This window comes from Suricata suricatta, chromosome 17 (genome assembly GCF_006229205.1).
Source record: "Suricata suricatta isolate VVHF042 chromosome 17, meerkat_22Aug2017_6uvM2_HiC, whole genome shotgun sequence".
In the NCBI taxonomy this organism is placed as follows: Eukaryota; Metazoa; Chordata; class Mammalia; order Carnivora; family Herpestidae; genus Suricata; species Suricata suricatta.
Window position 1 is genome coordinate 44,193,345 of NC_043716.1, and position 19,387 is coordinate 44,212,731.

The 19,387-nt window shown below is 50.9% G+C and overlaps 1 protein-coding gene across 1 annotated transcript in view; it reads right to left on the reverse strand.

Moving 5' to 3' along the window:
- The window catches only part of ERN1 (endoplasmic reticulum to nucleus signaling 1), a 51,356-nt gene that overhangs the window by 9,832 nt on the left and 22,137 nt on the right, over positions 1–19,387 (reverse strand). The window contains exons 4-15 of the mRNA XM_029927070.1: positions 19,223–19,295; positions 16,545–16,667; positions 15,085–15,186; positions 13,990–14,251; positions 12,669–12,747; positions 11,321–11,486; positions 6,997–7,115; positions 4,146–4,337; positions 2,094–2,361; positions 1,317–1,407; positions 887–1,076; positions 38–137 (exon numbers count right to left, since the gene is read on the reverse strand). Coding sequence (XP_029782930.1) covers positions 38–137; positions 887–1,076; positions 1,317–1,407; positions 2,094–2,361; positions 4,146–4,337; positions 6,997–7,115; positions 11,321–11,486; positions 12,669–12,747; positions 13,990–14,251; positions 15,085–15,186; positions 16,545–16,667; positions 19,223–19,295 — 1,765 coding nt within the window. The remainder of the gene's footprint in view (positions 1–37; positions 138–886; positions 1,077–1,316; positions 1,408–2,093; positions 2,362–4,145; positions 4,338–6,996; positions 7,116–11,320; positions 11,487–12,668; positions 12,748–13,989; positions 14,252–15,084; positions 15,187–16,544; positions 16,668–19,222; positions 19,296–19,387) is intronic.

Consider the following 19,387-nt stretch of genomic DNA (forward strand, 5'->3'; position numbering starts at 1 on the left):
CGGGCTGCGGCCTGGTGAATAAAGGGAGGCTTCTCACCGATGTTGAGGGAGTGCAGATGCGCCAGGCCCGAGGTGGTCTGCTGCAGCAAGGTGATGGGCTCCAGGCCGAGGTGGGCAAAGTCCTTCTGCTCCACGTACTGCAAGAGACACACGACAGCCAGGTCATGCACACAGCCCTTGCAGACAGGCCCCTCTACACAGCGCTGCTGTTTTCTAAGTGATTCCAGTCTATTCAGCAGAGTCGAGCCTGCAGCTTTTTGCCTTAATTCATGTTTGGGATTAGGTCGGCTCATTTTCTCCGATTCTCTTTTAAGAAACAGGAAGCGGTACTGACAACATTCTGTCCAAATTCACGTTTGCCCACAGACTTTCTCTGGCAGCCATAGGCTAACAAAAACAAAAGATCCAGCTAACTTCTGTATGGTGAGAAAGGCAAGAGGGCACAGAACTCAACTTCATTGCCTTACACAGGCAAACCTGCAAGTGAAGCCAATGGACACTGACATAGTGTCACGTGAGCATGGAGACTGAGCAAAAGGAGTCTGCTAGACAGTCTCCGTGACCTGAGTCCTCAACCAACACCCTCCACACTCGGTACGGCCCTCACCGACGGGGAGAACTGCCAGGTTTCTCGGAGGCCATGGGAGAGAGATACTAGCTGCACCCAAAGACAGTCCCACCCAACCGAAGCTGAGTGATAAAAATACTCTCTGTCTGAGTTCTTTGTGGTCAAAGGGGTGTGCGCCCCCGTCATGTGCCCCAAACCGTTCATTTACGTGAGCGTGCTGTATTATAACTTTAGTAAAGTGAATACAGAGAAATAAAAGGGAACAGAAATCACAGTCCCTCAGCCACTGTTGAGGCAGAGCGGCCCCAGGGCGCCCACCTCCTGCAGGGTGGCCGCACACAGCTCAATGGCAATGTACTGGAACTGCCGGTCTCTCTCTGTGCAGAAGTAACGTATCACATTGGGGTGCTCATCTGATTCTCGAAGCAGCTGGACCTCACGGTCAGCAAAACTAAAACACTCGGGGAGGATCCTCTTGACGGCCACGTCACGGTTGTCAAACATGCCCCTGAGGACAAGATCACAGGTTGGAGGGGCGACCCAGGCTGCGGAAACGAGAGACCCCCCCAGACCCCCAGTGTTCCTTCTCCCGCCATGTGGCAGCCACCCCAGGAGCCTCGCAGCCCTGACCGACCACCAGGAGACCACCACTGTGCCCCTGCAGCACTCCCAGAGCCTGGCATGCCAGCTGTGAGCCAGCAGACACTGGGACGTGAGGGGAGGTCACAGCGTGCTCCAATCCACTCACCGGTACACAATCGTGCCCTCAGCCCCATGGCCCAGCACGTCCTTGGGACAGAATGAGATCTTCCCAACGATCACCATGCTGGTTTCCTCATCTGGGACAAAACAGGAAAAAGTTGTTTTAAACAAACATAACCTAAAATACCTTGAAGCTAGAATGGTACCACTTCCTGAGCTCAGGTTCAGAGAAGGGCTCTATGTTCCCAGTCAGATAAGCAAGTGCTGGCGGGGTCCAGGCCTGCTGCCTCCCCTGCTTCCTGCCCTCTGTTCCTGACTTTACATCACTGTCAGAAGACTGGGGTTCTCCACAGATCCACCTACGATTTGAGCCTGAAGCCTCCAGGCAGTGGATGTGCAATGAAGAGACAAGGGTGGCCTCCAGCAGGACTGGGGCTCAGGTCTCCTGCACTAGCTCGGTAGTCATCCCTGGCTGGAGCCCACCTCCCAGAGGATCAGGATCAGCAGTGACACTTGGCCACTGACTGGCCGCAGGAACCCTCCCGAGCCAGACGCCCAGTGCACCTCCAGTCAGCAGCAGACGGCAGCCCTTTTGGAGCAGGATCGGGGGAGGACATGGGAGTCCCCAAATAGGCCCCCTGCGTGGGAGAGGCCTGGGTGGCATGGAAGCCTGGCCCCCAGAGTGAGAGGGAACTAGATGAGAACATGGTGAGCTCTCGGAAGCGGCACTTCATAGTCCCACTGAGACGCCCCAGAAGGACCTGCTTCTCAGGTTGTGTTCAAACGAAAGAGAAAACAGTACCAAAATCGCAACTCGCTTTACCCTCATCGTCCTGCTCCAGGAAGGGGCTGGAGCCAGCCCTGGAGGCAGAGCCACTGGAATGGAGCGAGTGGTTGGAGGCTCTGGGGGATGTGCTGGGGCTGCTGGTGCCCGAGCTCTCTGAGTACAGGCCGGACGAGTCCAGGAACTCAGCATCCTGAGCCCTGTCTCCAGGGGGATGGAAGGGCAGCTGCTGCTGTTGTAGGAGCTGGATTTTCTCCAGTTCCTTCTGGAACTGCTGGTGCTGGAGCTGCTGCTGCTGATGCATGCTCTGGGGAGAGAAACGCACATCCAGACACGTGCAGCCTGCTCCCCCGGGGACACAGACAGGCTGGCAGGGCGAGGCTCCCCGTGGCAGAGGAAGCAGGTACACTGCCCACGGGGCTGGGGTGGGACCGGTGAGAAGGCACAGGAGGAGGGATCAGATGGAAGGCTGGACTTCCCAGGACAGCCCACGCCCCCGGTGGAGGGGGCCGGCAGGGGCAGGAGGGAGGACCAGCTGTAGGTGAAGGCCAGATGAAGGGGGCTCCACTTAATTCTAAAATTCTAGGACTTTTATGAAAGTCTGGGATTTGATACAAAAATGAAACCGGAGAGGAAGAATGATTACAACAGGTAGCTCGGAGCACGGTGGATACAGGCAGCTCCGGGCTTACTGTCTACTACGGCCGTGCCCTTGACAGAGGCGGGTGCACAGACCCCACTCCAGTCCCATTTCATCACGCTGCTTTCCCCACACCCTGCATTCCTCTCTCTACTCTGAGAAATTCTTTGTCATAATTTGAAGTAGCAGTGAGCTACGATTGTACTGTGTGGGAAGGGGACCGAAGGGACGGCGTGTAGCCAACAACCCCTGGGAGTTTTCTGGTTCTCGTGTACCCCCCCCCTTGAACTTGGGATCAAATCCTGGAAATGCCATCTACTGCTGAGTAACCCTGGGAAAGTTATTTAACTTCCCAGAGGCTGGCTTCTTCATTTGCGGGCAGGACACAGCGATAATGACCTCACAGGACTGTGTGAGGCAAAATATAAAACAATGCAGGTGGAGTGGACCTATCTGCACAGATGGAAGAGTTTGTCATCGCCATTCCTGTAGGGGACATAAGCTTGCCGGGCATTAATATTCTATGGTGATGACACTTCAATGCTCTGAGCAACTCCATAAGGGAATATTCTTCTAGAAGGTTTTATCCAACCCACTCAACTATGTAAATTTAGCTCACTCACTTCCAACTAGAAAGCGGACTGGATGCCGCCTTTTTCACTCGAGCTGGTGGCTGTAACAGAGGGCAATAAAGTTAAGTGGATTTTCATCTATTGTGATTGTTCTTAAAAAGGAAATAGTTAGGGGCGCCTGGGTGGCTCAGTCGGTTAATTGTCTGACTTCCACTCAGGTTATGATCTCATGGTCCATGAGTTTGAGCCCCGTGTCAGGATCTTGTGGTAACAACTCAGAGCCTAGAGCCTGCTTTGGATTCAGTGTCTCCCTCTCTCTCTGCCCCTCCACCTCCCCCTCTCTATAAAAAATAAACAAACATTTTTAAAAAAGGGAGTTAACTCTTCAAAATGATCTGCAAGCAGGGCACCTGCGTGGCTCAGTCCAACTCTTGGTTTTGGCTCAGGTCATGATCTCATGGGTTTCGTGAGTTTGAGCCCCATGTTGGGCTCTGGGCTGATAGCACGGGGCCTGCTTGGAATTCCTTCTCTTTCCCTTTCTCTCTGCCCCTCTCTTGTTCATGCTGTCTCTGTCTCTTTCAAAAATAAATAAACGTTAAGACGGACTTCCTTCTCTTAAAAAAAAACCAAAACAACAACAAAAAAAACCCCAAAATGATCTGCAAGCAAGGTTTACAAATCAGCTTTTTACAATCAGTTAACTCTAAGACCTAGGCAAAAAGATTTCCTGAGAAGCTTTACTTATACTGTTTCTGAAGAGAAGCAAATACTGACTCTTAAATGTGAAAGGCAATGTGTCTGCTTGTTTGTCAGGGACATCAGGTGACCAGAACAGCTCAAAAACATGCGGGAGGGCAAAGGGAAGGGGCGGAGCTTTACCAAGGGGTAGGTGATGATGAAGGCCACCCAGCCGATGAGCAGGAAGGTGCTCAGGATGATGGTGGCTATGTCCTTGAGCACAGAGTCCACGGGGGCCTCGGGCTTGGCAGGGGCATGCTCGAACTTCTCTTCCACATCCTGCGACACGGCAGTGGGCGCGTTTTCTGCAGTCTGCTCAACCAGGTTGATCACCTTGTGGGGGACAGAGTGACTATCACTGCAAAATGTCTAGCCAGACACAGATGAGCCAAACAGTCCACGGTAGCCATGACTATTTACCAGGAATGACCACACTGGAAATGTGCTTTTTTTTTTTTAAAGCTCATCAAAGATCACAAAGCCAAACAATCGCTGCCTTTATCAAAGTGGCTGCCTTCAGAGGCCAGGCTCCATCTAGTGACAGTATCAGGACCCAAACAGTTCTGAGGGCCGTTTGCGAAGTGCCTTCAGATCCTGTATTTTTTGGAAAATCCTTACTGAAGGCAAAGACCTCCTTCTCCGGTGGCAGATTTGATATTTGGGAAAACTCTGAAATCATCTGTAACAAAGTCTGGTAAAAATGTTGGTAGTCATTAATACCATGTCGCGTTAGAGAGGAAAACGGAAGACACGTGGGTGGCTCAGTGGATTAAGCGTCCAACTCTTGATTTCGGCTCAAGTCACGACCTCACAGTTTGTGGGATGGAGCTCATGTCAGGGTCTGCACTGATGGCGCCAGCCTGCTTGGGATTCTCTGTCTCCCTCTCTCGCCCCTCTTGCACTCATGTGCACACATGCGCTTTCTCAAAATAAATAAATTTAAAAAATAAAAAGGAAAACGATGTGTGCGTGCACATGCGGCTGAAGAGTAATGAAGCGGCTTGCTTCTGTGGCTTATAAACTTTCAGTGTAACTCCAAAACCAAAATCATTTTTTCCAAGTATTCTGCTCTTTTTCAAAGTCTCAGAAAAGCCTAAGAATCTTTTGTTAAAGAAACTTTTACCTGGAAGTCCAAAATTAAATCAGATAAAAGTGGGCCTTCCGTCTGAGCTTCTTGGAGTGTCTGGGACCTCAAGAACAGTTTATAGAACACATCGATTCATTCATGAACATCAGTGTTCCAAGAGTATCATTACTGTTTGTCCAGTGAAGTGACCATACGGCCTCTAGGCAAGTGCAGGGTTTGGCACTCCCCCCCACCCCCCACTGCCCCGACCCCATGCACCCACCTCTCCCTGTCCGGACTCCTGCCTACGGCTCTCTCCCTGCAGCCGCCCCCAACCCCACAGTGCACGGGGCGCGGTGGGACGGCTGGTCTGGGGCAGGCAGCCGAGGGATGTCTGCTGAGCACGTGACCAGGAGTGACATCCCTTTGGTTAGATTCTGTACAAATCCGTTTGTTAAAGAAGCTGTCTCATTGCCACACAAATGTACCTCAGAGTATTTTAATAGAGTTTCAGAAAACTCTGCTCAAGTTTGGACAATTATTGAAACCTTAACTGTCGCTATCTCTGGGTGTTACACTAAGGGTACTGTCCTCTTTTCTCTATACTTTTATTTTCTACATGTTCCATGATGGATATGAGTGACTTTAATGAGATCAAAATCAGATTAAGACTTTAGGGCATCAATGCTTTCAAAAATCACTGTCTTAGGACTCAATGTGTTTCTCCAACTGGCTACGTCTAGAGATAATAGGCAACTCAAGATATTCCACTCTAGAATCTTAAATAGTCGCACGATTTTCCTTCCTTCCTCTCTGGATAAAATCTGGAGCCCCTCAGTGAACTTGCCATGACTGTGGTCTCCCCACAGGCCAGCCCCTCTCGTCCACCTTGGACCTTGCCCGTACTCCAGGCCCCTCCTCAGGACTGGGATCCCCATGGCAGGGATGGCAGACTTGCCAAGTCCAAATGGACCTTCGGACCTGCAGGGCCACCCTTCCGCCTTCTCCACCTGCTCTGTGCCACCTGTGGGCACAGCAGTGGTCTCCCAGCCCTCTGGTTTCTGACTGGGACACCAGCAGAGGGGGCGGAGGGAGAGAGTGAGGTCTAATTCTGTGAGGTGGCTGAACATGCCAACTAAAGCTCTAGGCTCCTGGCCTGGGGCCCTTTCCACTCCCTCCCTGCAACTTCCAGCTAAAGGATGCTAAGAGAAGACCAGGGACTGTCCACATCTGTGTGAATAATCCCTTTGTTACACTCCTCTCCGGTCATCCTAATCTGAGTGGGCATCAGTGTCCAGTTGAGACCCTGACTAGCACCCTGTCTCCCCAGGGCTGCAGGAGGGCAGCCCAGGTCCAAGGCTCATGGCAGCTACCCCTGCTCAAAGCTCCATTCTGCGGGCGCCCGGGGTCCCCGCCAGACCCAGCAGCCAAGCAGGCAGCTTCCAAAGGGCCCCTCGTGGCTTCGTGAAGCTTCAGGTCTCCCACCCCCTCGCTTCACCAACCCTTTGCTCCACCGCCACGGACCAGCAAAGCTTGGTATCCTGGTTCCTCTGCAGATCAAGGTCCTCCCACCACTCCCCAGCCGGTGGAGGGAGCGAGTCTCGGCTCTAGAGGTGCCCAGGCAAGGTTAGCCCCACCTCCAGGCCCTCATCTCTGCTGCTCTCTTCCCTCCAGGGCCCTGTGTCTCTCTCCCACCAGGCCAGACCCCCTCCCCCGTCCCTCCGCCCTCCTGCAGCCTTCACTAAGCCCTCGGCCCTCAGGCCAGCAGTCTGTCACGTCAAGTCATGGGGTGATGTGTGCTAGGGGTTCCTGAGCACTCCTCTCCCCTCCTGAGTCCACTGCAAGCTCTAAAGACAAGGGCAAATGCCTTAGCCCCCAACACCTGACGTGAGGAGCCAGGAACTAACTGTTTACGCCGCCACTCACCTCCTCAAAGCTCTTCTTCTCTGAATCGGCAGGAATCACGTTTTCCCGATGTTTGGGCAGATTATTGGGGAATCTCTCCAGCATCTTGGTAGACGCAGACAGGGGGGTTTCATGGTGTCCTAGGAGAGGAAACAAGCCTTCCATGAGAGCAGCGCCCCCGCACTGCGAAACCCCTCCACGCTAAGCTTAGGCAACAGTGGCTCCCTACCGAGGGGCTCACGGCCCAATTACCAGAAAAATCTCACCGAGACAGGAATTTTATTACTCCGTGGCACGTATACATCCGAATCTCATAACGAGGGACAAAGAAGTGTCCTTGTCGTGACAGGAAACAGGATCTTCGGGATATGTTCAGAGCAAGATTTGTGTGGGTAATTCCTAATTTAGGCTGTATGCTGCCTGAGCATCAGGAAGCTTCATTAAGAATTCAAGCGGTCTCCCCAGTTGCCTTGTAACATCCTTCTCCTGAGGGTCTCGCGTCCTGCCCTCGAGATTTAGACTGCTCAGGTGGAGCTCTATTCCGGTTATCACCACCCTGGGAAGTGGTGAGTTACGCACAGAAGAGAAACAGGACGCACTGGCTAGGGGAGCAGAGGCTCACAGCTCTGTCACTCTTCACGCTATGTGAAGACTCCCTAGCACATAACACACACTGATTGAGCACCTACTGTGTGCATACTGTAAGAGAGACAAAGCTGAATAAAATAGAAACTGGGATTTGATCGGGCTAGAAAATCTGTTTAGCTCCAACATTAAATGACTCCTGTACTAACGACTCAGGAGAACCAGTTCACTGCGGTCTGGGCTGTCGGCCCCCTGACACTCTTTTTTGTTCTCTCACTGCAATTCGGGTCTCACCCTATGATCCCTCCACGTTCTCTCAAACCTATCAAAGATTTTATGATGTATATTTCCAACACAAAAATAAGCAAGAACTAGCCTGAGCTGTGTACATTCCTTCATCTGGAAGAAAATCTTTATCTTTAGGTCAGTCCTCTATCTACAAGATAAGATTGCTCTTTAAGGGAAACCTTTTATGCTTTGAACCACCGCCAGGTGAGGACCGTGAGGCATGCTTTGCTGTGAAGGACATGCTGTCCTCAAGTGGGGTCCCCCTGCCTCAGACCTTGAACTCAGACCTGGTGATGGGGCCCAGGGGTCTGAACGTGAGTTTCTCCAGGTGCCTCTGAGGTTCGCTAACGAGAAACCTTCGCTCTAGGAAAGCAGGCTGCCCTTCCCTGTGCTGCTGTGTGCTACAGGGCCCTGCCTGCCTGTCCCCCCTCCCCGATGCCTCCTGCCAAAACTACAGCCTTGATTAGCCCGGGTCCCTGTTGGGGCCCTGTAGGCCAAAAAGCCTCCTGCATAGCTAGGCCTCCGGGGCACAGGAGAACTATTTGGGAAGTTGTGGAACAAGTCTAGAGACTGTGAAATAACATTTGGCTTCCTGGGCCACACATGCGGCTTCTATTCACCCTGTCTATGATTTTCTTGTTTCTTTGTAAAGAGGCATATACTGTTAGGCTTTGAATCAACTTGGGTCAGTTCTTGATGCCAGCCCTCCCCTTACTTTGCTTTCTAGCTCTTTGTCTGCTGTTGTGAGTTAATGCAATCCTCTGCCAAAAGATTTGCCTATTAAAGGATAAGCATCTTGCCCATGCATAACTGATGAGGGGCCTTAAGGAATGTAAATCTCATAGAATTCTTCAGGCTCATCTTCTGCTTGGAGCCAAACTATTATTAGGGAATCCCTCTTGCAATGACTTGATAATTCCTGTTATTTACACCTATCCTGTTAAGCATGACCCTTTCCAGAGCATGTCTTTACTTCAAAGACCTTGAACTATGTAACCATTAAAGAAATGATGTAATCACCCAGGGTATGTAAGACCCTGGCTATCTAAATAAAACGTGGCTTTTCCATTATTCACGTTGTCTGTCTTCTTTCTTATAGATATTGCACCGACACCAACCCCCTACTCGGGACCTTTCGACTGGGGTGTGTGGGCTGGTCCCCCGCAGGTCCCCACTTCCTTCTGTGCTGCTTCTCATGAACAGCTTTCTCCCGAATCTGGGCCTCCAGGGATCTCATGCTGCACACTCTGAACCAACTCTTCTACAAGCCCAGTCGTGAGATCCCCAAACATGTACAAGCAGTACCTGGTTGTGGTGATTTCTCTGTCATCCTCACCATGTCCGGGCCCCCAGAGCAAAAAGCACAGGCCCTGGGCCAGACCTGCTGAATCAGGATCTCCATGGGTCACACGTGCTTATGTGACAGAGCTCCCAGGAGAAGCCAAGGGCATCTAGGTTAGGGCCACTGCTCTGGGGAAAGCCAGAGGCCGTGCCCCTCAAGCTAAATGGACTCAGTTTCTTTTCAAGACCACTGTGAAAGTGGGCGGATCCTTCATGTCCTCCACAAACACCAAATCCAGGGACGCGGCTGGACAGAAAAAAGCACGTTATCGTACCTGGGGCCCTAGTCTATGCAGAGAGGGGTCAAGCAGTTCCACTGCCTTACTTAAAAATGACTGGCTCTGGAGCTCCTGGAGGGGCTGCAAAAGTGTGAGATGATTCCCTACTCATTTCTTTATACTGTGTTGAGTTTCTCAGTTGTCTGACTTGGACAACCTTTACATTTTAAAAGGATCTTTTTGGAGCGCCTGGGTGGCTCAGTTGGTTAAGGGTCTGACTTCAGCTCAGGACATGATCTCAGGGTTTGTGAGTTGGAGCCCCGCATCGGGCTCTGTGCTGACAGCTCAGAGCCTGGAGCCTGTTTCAGATTCTGTGTCTCCTTCTCTCTCTGCCCCTTCCCCGCTCACATTCTGTCTTTCTCTCTCTCAAAAACATACATTAAAAAAATTTTTTTTAAATGGGTATCTTTATGCAAGCTAGCCACAACGACTTTCTCATCATGTATTTTATAGTCTTATGTACACATTTCCTTAGTTTCCAATAGTTTCTTTACTTCGTAACCACTGGTGGGCAGTTTATGTATCCCTTAACTGGTACATAAAACTAAGTGACCTTGTAATTTTAATAGCCTCCATTCATCAGCTATTTTCTTCTCACCTGGGCCCACTCACGCATGCTCTTAAACTACTTTTGTTCAAAAAAAGATAGAATTACTTTGTTATCTCCTATGCTCGTTATTTTGTAAAAATAACAACCAGGAGAAAACGGCTACAGGGGGCAGGAAGAACAAAGAATGGACCCAGACAACCACGCAGGGACGGTCAGGACTCAGTATGCTCAGCTTCCGGTCTGCTACACCCAGTCACACACCCCCGTCTGGACGCTGCCGGTGGGCAGATCCTGCAGCCTGCTGGGCCCACACACCTCCAGTGCGCCCAACTCCCTTCCCTGTGCCCTCCGGCACTGCCCTCTCTCTGCTCCATTCTAGTGGGAGTGGGGAGGGATAGTGAGGGGTGGGTAGGGGGTGGCAGAGGGAACCTTATCAACCCGTGTGCTCTGTCTGGCACCCCCACTTGTCTCCTGTCCCCTCCCATGAGGCTGAACCTCTCTCCAACTCTGGGGCTGAGAGGCAGCAGAACTGGGGGAGACAGGAATAGGAAGGCAAATCTGATTCAAGAAAACCCTGCCCTGCTCTAATTGCTTGGGACACTTGCCAGAGACACAGCTCCTCGCACGTGACTGCCTTCATTTGTCACACTCACTGCCTTCGAGTGTCATCTCAACTTATCTCTGTGGCTGACAGGCCCCTCCGATTCAACCCGAGGGCCGTTAGCAAGGACAGCATCGAATGGAAGAGAAAGGAAAGGGGATCACCCCCCACAAACACACACCAGAGACTTCTGCTGTGCCTCCTTGACCCAATCTAGCCTTGAACTCCTCACCACCCCCAATCCTTCCTGGGTCTCCAACCCTCTCCTCCCTCAGCCCCAGCTCCCACACCAACCCCAAGGGAATTCTTCCATAGGGAACACTCTGGTTCCCCATAAATGGAAACAACAAGTGTGTGTACCTCACAAGGGGGCGCCGTGAGAAATATGCAGATGGGTTCTAAAGTGTCAGTGCCAATGCCCGGCACAGAAGACACTCGGGGTGCCAAATAACTGCACAAATTTTGTTAGTCGGTACTTGAGTTTTGTAACATTAGTTAAACAATTTTTGAGAGGTGACTTATTAACACAGCTACTCTGTTTATTTTCCTTGGGGGGTAAGAATATTCCCGGGTCTGAAAGGCTAATAATTTGGACCTGAACTGAGCACAAGGCAGAGTCTACCATAGTGACCAGCACGGTCACCTTTTGTCCACCAGGGGGCAGCATGCCACTGCCTGAGTGGCCGAGAGACCCGCTCTTACCTATCAGAAGCCAGTAGTTCCTCAAGTAGTTGAGCTTGTTCTTCCCTTTGAGACCAGGGTCAAACTTTAGGTCTGTGCTGGGTGTGATCACACACTCTCCTTTGTCCCCAATGGTGACCCCGTCAGTCTGGGGGCCTTCCAGCAAAGGAAGTGTGCTGCCTCGGGGCTGTGAAGACAGAACAGGAGTGAGGCCTGTGGGAGCCCTTGCGGATGAACACCCAAGGGACCACCACCCTCCAGGGAGGTGATTTCTGTGTGGGGCTGGTCCAGGGCAGTCAGAACAAGACACAAAGGCCCTAAGATGGCAGAGGCTCCTCCCTCAACATGTGACAAGGTTGTGTTGACATCTTTATCATGGACATCTTTCTTTTTTTTCTCCCAGTGTTTATTTTTTCAAGAAAGAAAGAGAGACAGAGTGCCGGTGGGAGAGGGGCAGAGAGAGAGAGAGACACAGAATCCAGAGCAGGCTCCAGGCTCTGAGCTGTCAGCACAGAGCTCAAGGTGGGGCACAAACTCACAAGCTGTGAGATCATGACCTGAGCTGAAGTCGGACACTTAACTGACTGAGCCACCCAGGTGGCTCCCCCATATCGTGGATGTCATTTTTTTTTTTAATTCTTAGGCCAGGGAACTGGACAGAACATGTGTGGAATTCCCAGAGGCTCCTGCGAAGGGCAGAGGGAAGTGAAGGAGTCCACAGTGTAACACTGACCAGCATGGAACAAGTTCCAGCCAGGAGCCGGGGGCAGGTGCCGCCCTGCCCACAGAAGCAGCCGACCGCCTTACTGAGAAGGTGGGAGGTGCCACCCAAACAGCTCAAATGCTGTAAGGCCCCGGCCAGTGGCCACGATCCTCATGCCTCAGACCTGCTGAGAAGGAGCACTCTGAAGAAGCTGGTGAGGTGTGAGGAGCCTCGGTAGGTCACAAGAGAATGGGCAGGCTTTGGACAGGAAAAAGGAAGGGACAGCTTGTGGTGGAGTACAAGGCGCAGCCTGAACAAAGGTGGAGAAAGGTAACAGGAAACTTCTGGAAAAAGGGAGAAGATGGACCATACGACTCTCAGAGAAACGCTAGCAGTGTGGCCGAAGGGCCCTGTGTGACTGGACTGAGGAAGGCGTGAACACCGGCTTGGGGACTTAAGACTTCAAGATGAAAGCAAAGTGGAATGACCAAGGCTCTTGTCACGAATCTTTCCTCACAACGTAGAATGTGGGCAGAAACTGTCTTTGAGGATTTGAGACCTGTGTCTTGCGTTCTTTACCCACAGGATGTTCATTTATGATTCAGCGTCGTTCTTGGCTAAATGGGACGAGGAGGCTGCATCTGCGGGCTCCCTGAGGACACTTACCACCACGGCGACCCCCTCGTGCACCATGGAGGGGGAGGCGTACAGGCTGGTCGAGTACTTCCCGACATACAGGGTGGGCCTAGGAGACCAACAGAAACACACGTTCCACGGCCGTTTAACGTCCGCATCCCACAAAAGGGGCCTTTCTGGAGAGAAGGATCCAGCCCCAAATGCCACTCAGAAGAATAACCAGATTAGCCCCTAGCGCTCTGAGCAGCGGGGACCTAAAGGCCGAGCTACTGGCCTGGGGCCCAGCTGTCACTCACTGCCTACAAACAAAGATGTGCACGAGTCACCCAAGCACGAGCCTGGATTTTCTCCTCTGCAAACGGCTGGGCCGCACTAGAGCGTCCCCACGATGGCCACGGAGACAGCCACGTGCAGTGGTCGTCCGGGAAGGGCCGAATGCTCGCAAGCACCGCAGAGCCTCTAAGACACCCTGGCCCGGCCACAGCGCGCTCTGACATGCAAGCTGCTGTCTTTCTCCAGATTCTCGAGGCATCCAGAGGTTCTAGAGAAGCCCTAAGAAACAGCCAGGTGCTCTAAGCGGGATGACTACAGCAAAGGGACACACAGGAAGTTCCAGCTGGGTACGACTTCTGTTCCTCTGGCTGGGGGGGTTGTCCCCGCCAAGGGGGTCGAGGAGTGGGTGGGCTTTGGCTGTGGGGTCAGCATGAAGGTGTGGGGGCAGCGCCTCCAGACCCTTCTGGTTCCTGTCAACTGCCCGTTTGGGGTTGGTCGTCCACTGAATTCTTGAAACCTCTCTCAACAAATATTTTACGTTTGAAAGGTGTACAACTTAGGGAACACTTTCTTTCCAGTCCCCTTCGCTCTTTTCTGCAGCTCTGTAAGGTGGGAACTGGGATGCAGCAAGTGCAAGGGACCGAGCTTCAGGCTGTAACAGGCAGGGATGGCGGTGCGTCTTTGATGGACACACTGTAACGCTCTTCCTGATTTAACAATGTTTCAATAACAGCAAAGACTCAGAAAACAATTAAAAAACAAATACATCTCCTGTACTCCCGCCAGCTGAGACATATCCAGATTGTACTGTGGCTATCTACTGGCAGTCTCTTTCTTATCCTTGTTCACAATTTTAATGTGTTTAACATTCAAGAATTCTGAAGCATCGAGGGATGCCCCAGGTCTTACAGGCACTGTGAGCTTTCTGAATGAGCCAGTCTTGGCTCTGCGTATACACAACGGCTTCAGAGATGTGTGCCCCGAGCCCCGGTGTCTGGCGTATGGTACGCTACACGCAGCAGGAGCTGGGCATTTGGGCCATAGCTGCCCTCTTCTGCCCCTAAGCTCCCAGACTCACGTCAGCTTGCTCTTGGCCTCCGTCTCCTTGGGGAACGGGTACTTCCACTTGGTGATGCGGCCCACCTCCCCAGACATGAAGGTCAGGTAGCGTAGGGTCTCCACCGCGACGTTGATGTGCATGACCTTCCTCAGACCCTCCCGCTGCCAGACATAAAAGGCCACCACAGGGGAAGCATAGTTTTGGATCCACAGGACGTCGCCAGATTCGCTGTCCACAGTCACCACCAGCCCATCGCCGTTGGACACAAAGTGGGACATCTCTGTACAGATCAAATAAACAAAGCATGCGGTCGCACCCTGCCTTGTGACCACATCCTCTCTCTCTCCTGGCAAGGGGCAGTCACTCAGCTAGAGGAAATAAGGCTTCTCGAATATTCTCAGATATCCTCCTGAGAACTTCACTTGCTTCCAGGGAACCTGTGCAGGCTCTAGGACACAGAGACAGTGAGAGCTGCCTGCTTTATAAACCTAAGAGAGGGTCGCTCTCAGGAAGGCAATTTACTTGGGGAGAATCTTCGGCACTCTATTCAGTTAGAGAGAGTAAGCATGGAGGAGAAAAGAGCCAGAGAGGACTATGGTTCTGATATTTTATAGCAATCATTTCGAACCGACTGATCAAGCGGAAGGTCAGAGCTGACCACCGACACCGCCCACGTCTGCCCGCAGAGGAGACTTTCAGGTGTCAGTGCTCAGGTGGCAAAACCGGGTTCTGTGTTCACTGGAGCTGGGAGCATGTTTGTGAGCGAAGTAAACCAGGGGACGAGTCACATTTAGGGGCGGGCTGTGAGTGTCACAGCCGATACTTATTTGTGCTTCCCAGGGGCCTGTGGTGAATTCCTCCTGTGACGTGAGGGGACTCACCAAGCGCTGTCCTCACTCCTCTCCGGCTAAACTTGCCCCCCCTGCTTTACTGAGGTTTCCCTCCACGCTTCTCACCCCGGCCCTGGCCCTTAATACTGTCAAATTATTTACTACAAGCCCAGAAGCTGGTGATCAAGAGCGCCTTAAAAGAAGATCCAGCGCCCAGGAGTGACTGCTTCCTCACGGTCACAAACCCTCGGCCATCCTCGCGTAGCCACCCGGGAGCACTTACTGTGGTCCCCGTCGTCCTCCGGCAGGGAGGCCGCGTAGTCGAAGTAGGTGGCATTCCACCGGAGCTCGCGGGTTTTGGTGTCATACATGGTGATGGTGTACTCTGGAGAACACACACCGGCCCGTTACCCGGAGGGGCCACGGCACCTGCTGAGGTGCTGACCTTATCTAAGCTACACCGGACCAGGGGTGCCTGGTGGCTCGGTCGGTTAGGTGTCTGACTCTTAGTTTCAGCTCAGGTCTTGATCTCATGGTTTCGTGAGATCGAGCCTTGTGTAGGGCTCCGCGCTGGGTGGAGAGCCTGGTTGGGATTCTGTCTCCCACCCTCTCTCTCAAAATAAATAAATAAACCTTAAAAATAAGTAAGTTACAACAGACGCATCCTCTCTAGATTGTGTATAAAACGTCCAGGCGATCCATGTAGAAAGAGAAAGGCCACGTGGACGAGAAATGAAGTCCCAGCGACAAGCGAACCTGACCGATGGCATGTGAAGCAGCCACTCATGCTGCGCCCTTGAACTCATGACTCACAGAACCAATATCATGGTGGTGTTTTTTTTTTAATTACACATCACTTTTTTTTAAAATCATGGTGTTTTTTAAAACCACCTAAGTTATATGGTGGTTTATTATACAGCAGTAGATAGCTGATCTTACCAAAGGGTACCTGGAAGTGGGGGAGGGCGGTAACAACAAAACGAAACATGTAGCATTGACTGGGACAAGGTGGCAGCTGGAGGCTGGCAGGTCACCATGGAGACCAAAAGAGCAGTAAGGAAATGCTACTGGAAGCTGAAAAGGGGTGACCCAGCCTACACAGCGGTCACACTATTAGGAAGACCAGTGCTTGCACTCACTTGCAAAAAGTGCAAGAAAGCACCCAGGGAACTTGTGGATCTGGTGGAAGAGACCCCCAGGGGTCCCAAGTACTTTCTCTTCCGTTGAATAACAATGCAGAGCACAGACGCTAAAAAAGAAACCATTCAGTTTTCAAGCTGAATACAGAGAAAATACAGAGGGCTCAGGCCCAACGCGCCAGCAGCTGAGCTGGAAAAGATTCTCACTGTAAAAACTGGCCTCAGGGTCAAGATCAAAATCAAGGCAAAATGTGCATCCTAGCAGAGCGGGACCCGCTACTGAACGTCTTTAAAAATAACCCTGCTTTCTTCTGGGAACTGCTTGGAAAATGTTGGAGTGAGGGAAACCCGGCCAGGGAGGAGACAAAGGGGGAGGTGGGCAGAGGCTCCGCAGGCTGTGGGGGTGTGGGCTAATCCCGCAGGCAAAGGGGAGCCATGGTGGAGTCTTCTAAAGGGGAGCAATGTGGTAAATCTGTGTTTGGAGAAAACAGCTCTGGACACTTTCTAGAGAATGAAACCCGGGGGCAGAGACCCAAGCGGAGGCTACTTCCGGTTCATTTTTTGGAAGTAAGCCGATTGTACGCAACCAAAGGTTCTTTCTTACCTGTCCGCCCGAGATACAGCAGAGAGGTGGACGGGCAGAGACTGTCTGCAAAGGCCGATGACAAAGTCTGCTGCTTCTCCCCGGTCAGGAGGTCAATTACATACCAAATGTCCTGCTTTTTACCTGAAAGGTCATGAGGACACACTGTGGTTTACGCTCATCCAATATGGGAAAAGATCTATCCCTGCCAAACTAGCAGGCCAAGATGTTCTCTGGGCGCAGAGGCCTGAAGTTCTTGTGATGTTGAAGACACTTCCATGATTCATCCAAGGATGACAAGGTAAGTGGTAACGTGGAGATAATAAAACTTCTTGAGCCACCGGGTCTTATAACAACTTAATAACCTAATGATGGTTTGAAAATGTCTTCAAATCTACTAACCTAATAACTCATAGATTTTATTGCTTTGATTCGTGGCCTTAAATATAAAAAGCCGGGTGGGGGGCGCACTGGGTGGCTCAGTCGGTTAAGCGTCTGACTCGATCTCGGTTCAAGTTCGTGAGATCTGGCTGTGTGCCGACAGCACGGAGCCTGCTTGGGATTTTCTCTCTCTCCCTTTCTCTCTCTGCTGCTTCCCCACTCACTCTCCCTCTCAAAATAAATAAACTTAAAAATATATATGAAAGCCTGGCCTATAAAGGATAATCCTTTTCTCACAGACTAGGATCTGTATAAATATAGAAATGGACCAGAGCGTTCATCTCTCTGGTAACCATTATTCATAGATCTCCGCATCCGTACTAATGAGCCCACGTGTAAAGAGGATTTACAGCCACTGTTTGTAACTCTAATTAGCTGATACCTCTGACTGGGCAGTAGTCTGGTGCTAATGAGGCCAAACTAATCTCAGCCCCTGACCCCAGCCAGTAAGTTATTCACCAGCCACACACTACACCCCACTCCTCGGTCAGCTGATTAAAAGGTATGAACAGGTGGACAGCATAGCCAAACAACACTACTGGGAAAATTCAAAGCATATGCATCTACATCTACGGAACATACACCAGAACATCGTCCTGGTAACGGTGAGCCAGTAGCATGGGTCTCTCATCTGAAAGTCAGCACATTCGCCATAACGTGTGCATTTCTGTTTCGTAAGGCATGGCCTGACGTGGTCACTTGTATCTTCCTAACTTATTGGCCAAGGTTCCTCTTTCAAGACACTTGGAAGCAGAGTATAGAGATGGCAGGAAGATCACAGGTCATCAGAATTTGCTAAAGCTACACTTAGTTCTAAGAGATATAACATATATGCCTCGTCTACGTATGTGAAACTTGTCGGTGATAACTTTCTGTTCAACAGAATCTTAATATGAAAAAGATCTGCTGGGGGCGCCTGGGTGGCTCAGTCGGTTAAGCAGCTGACTTCATCTCAGGTCAGATCTCACGTTTGTGGGTTCGAGCCCCGCATCAGGCTCTGTGCTGACAGCTAGCTCAGAGCCTGGAGCCTGCTTCCGGTTCTGTGTCTCCTTCTCTCTCTGCCCCAACCCCTCTCATGCTCTGTCTCTCTCTGTATCAAAAATAAATAAAAACATAAAAAAAATTATTTTTAAAGAAAAAGATCTGCTGATAGACTGAGAGCATCACAGCTATGACCATGACCCCTTTCCCTCTAGCATGACACCCTTCTGGTTACTTCAAGAACTATTACAGTCTGCATAACTCCACTACCTCTTTAATGGATGCATTGGGCAATTGCCACAAATTTAAGTATGCTTAATAAACTTACTTCAGAGGGTACCACACAAACATGATGGAAACACACGATCCTAAATGCATCATAAGGGATGAGCTGCTGGCAAAAGCTAGAAGACCAGACAGAAAACCGGGACACAGATGATCAGATGGACGCGGGCCGTGGCCCACGGGAGAGAGAGAAAGCCTCTGTTGATCACTTCCTCTGAATCGCGAGGCTTGGGACTTCCTCTTTCTGAAGGTGTGGAAGAAAGCAACAGCTCCAGAGTCCCTGGCAAAAACTTACAAATCCAGCCTGCACTTGACGGCCAGAATACAAATAATGCTCCTGAGGCATGAATAGGCAGTAAGTACTATCAGTTCCTTAGAAGGAAAGATGCTGTATAAATACAGGATAGTATTACTACTATGATTTCAAGATAAACACAGCTCTCCTTTGTATTACAAATGCATTTTTATTGACATTTTGGCAGCAGCATGGTAAAAGAAAAGAGGCAATCTGCTGCTTTGAGAGAGGTGACCCCCATAGGTATGAAGGCAGCTTATCTAGCCAAGCTGTTAAGTGCTGTTTTATCCAATATTCAGATAGCAGGAAATACTAAGAAAGTCCTATAATTAATGGGCAGAATCTGGCTTCCCTTTCTTGGCTCACAGTCTTGTGTTCACTTTAAATTTCATCCGATTGCTTCTGGGTGTGTTGCAATCTTTAAATCACTGGGGTAAGTCAACACAGCAGCTAAAAAGCTTGTTAAATGAGTAACCGTATTAATGGTGTCAAGTCTGCTCCCAAGTGGGGGGAACCTTTTCTTAACTGGTCGGCTGATCCTGGCATGAACAAGCACAACCAAGGCAGGAAAGACCTTTCCCAGAAGGGCTGGTGGGGAGTGACGGCGCACCTTCCCCTCAGACGCGCCATTGCCCCACAACCTGGGACCCGTTTCCAAAGAGAACAAAGTTGCAGTGTTGAAAACAGGAGCTCTTACCCATGTAGAGAATTCCATCTGAACTTCGGCATGGGGATGCCTGTACGAGCTCTGGGATGGTAAAGGGAAGTTTCTTTAAAAAAAAAAAAAAAAGGGGGCAAAGGAAAAAATAAGTTAACCAAGTCTTGTGCAATTATTATACTTTTACTGTAGTCTTTCTGTTTC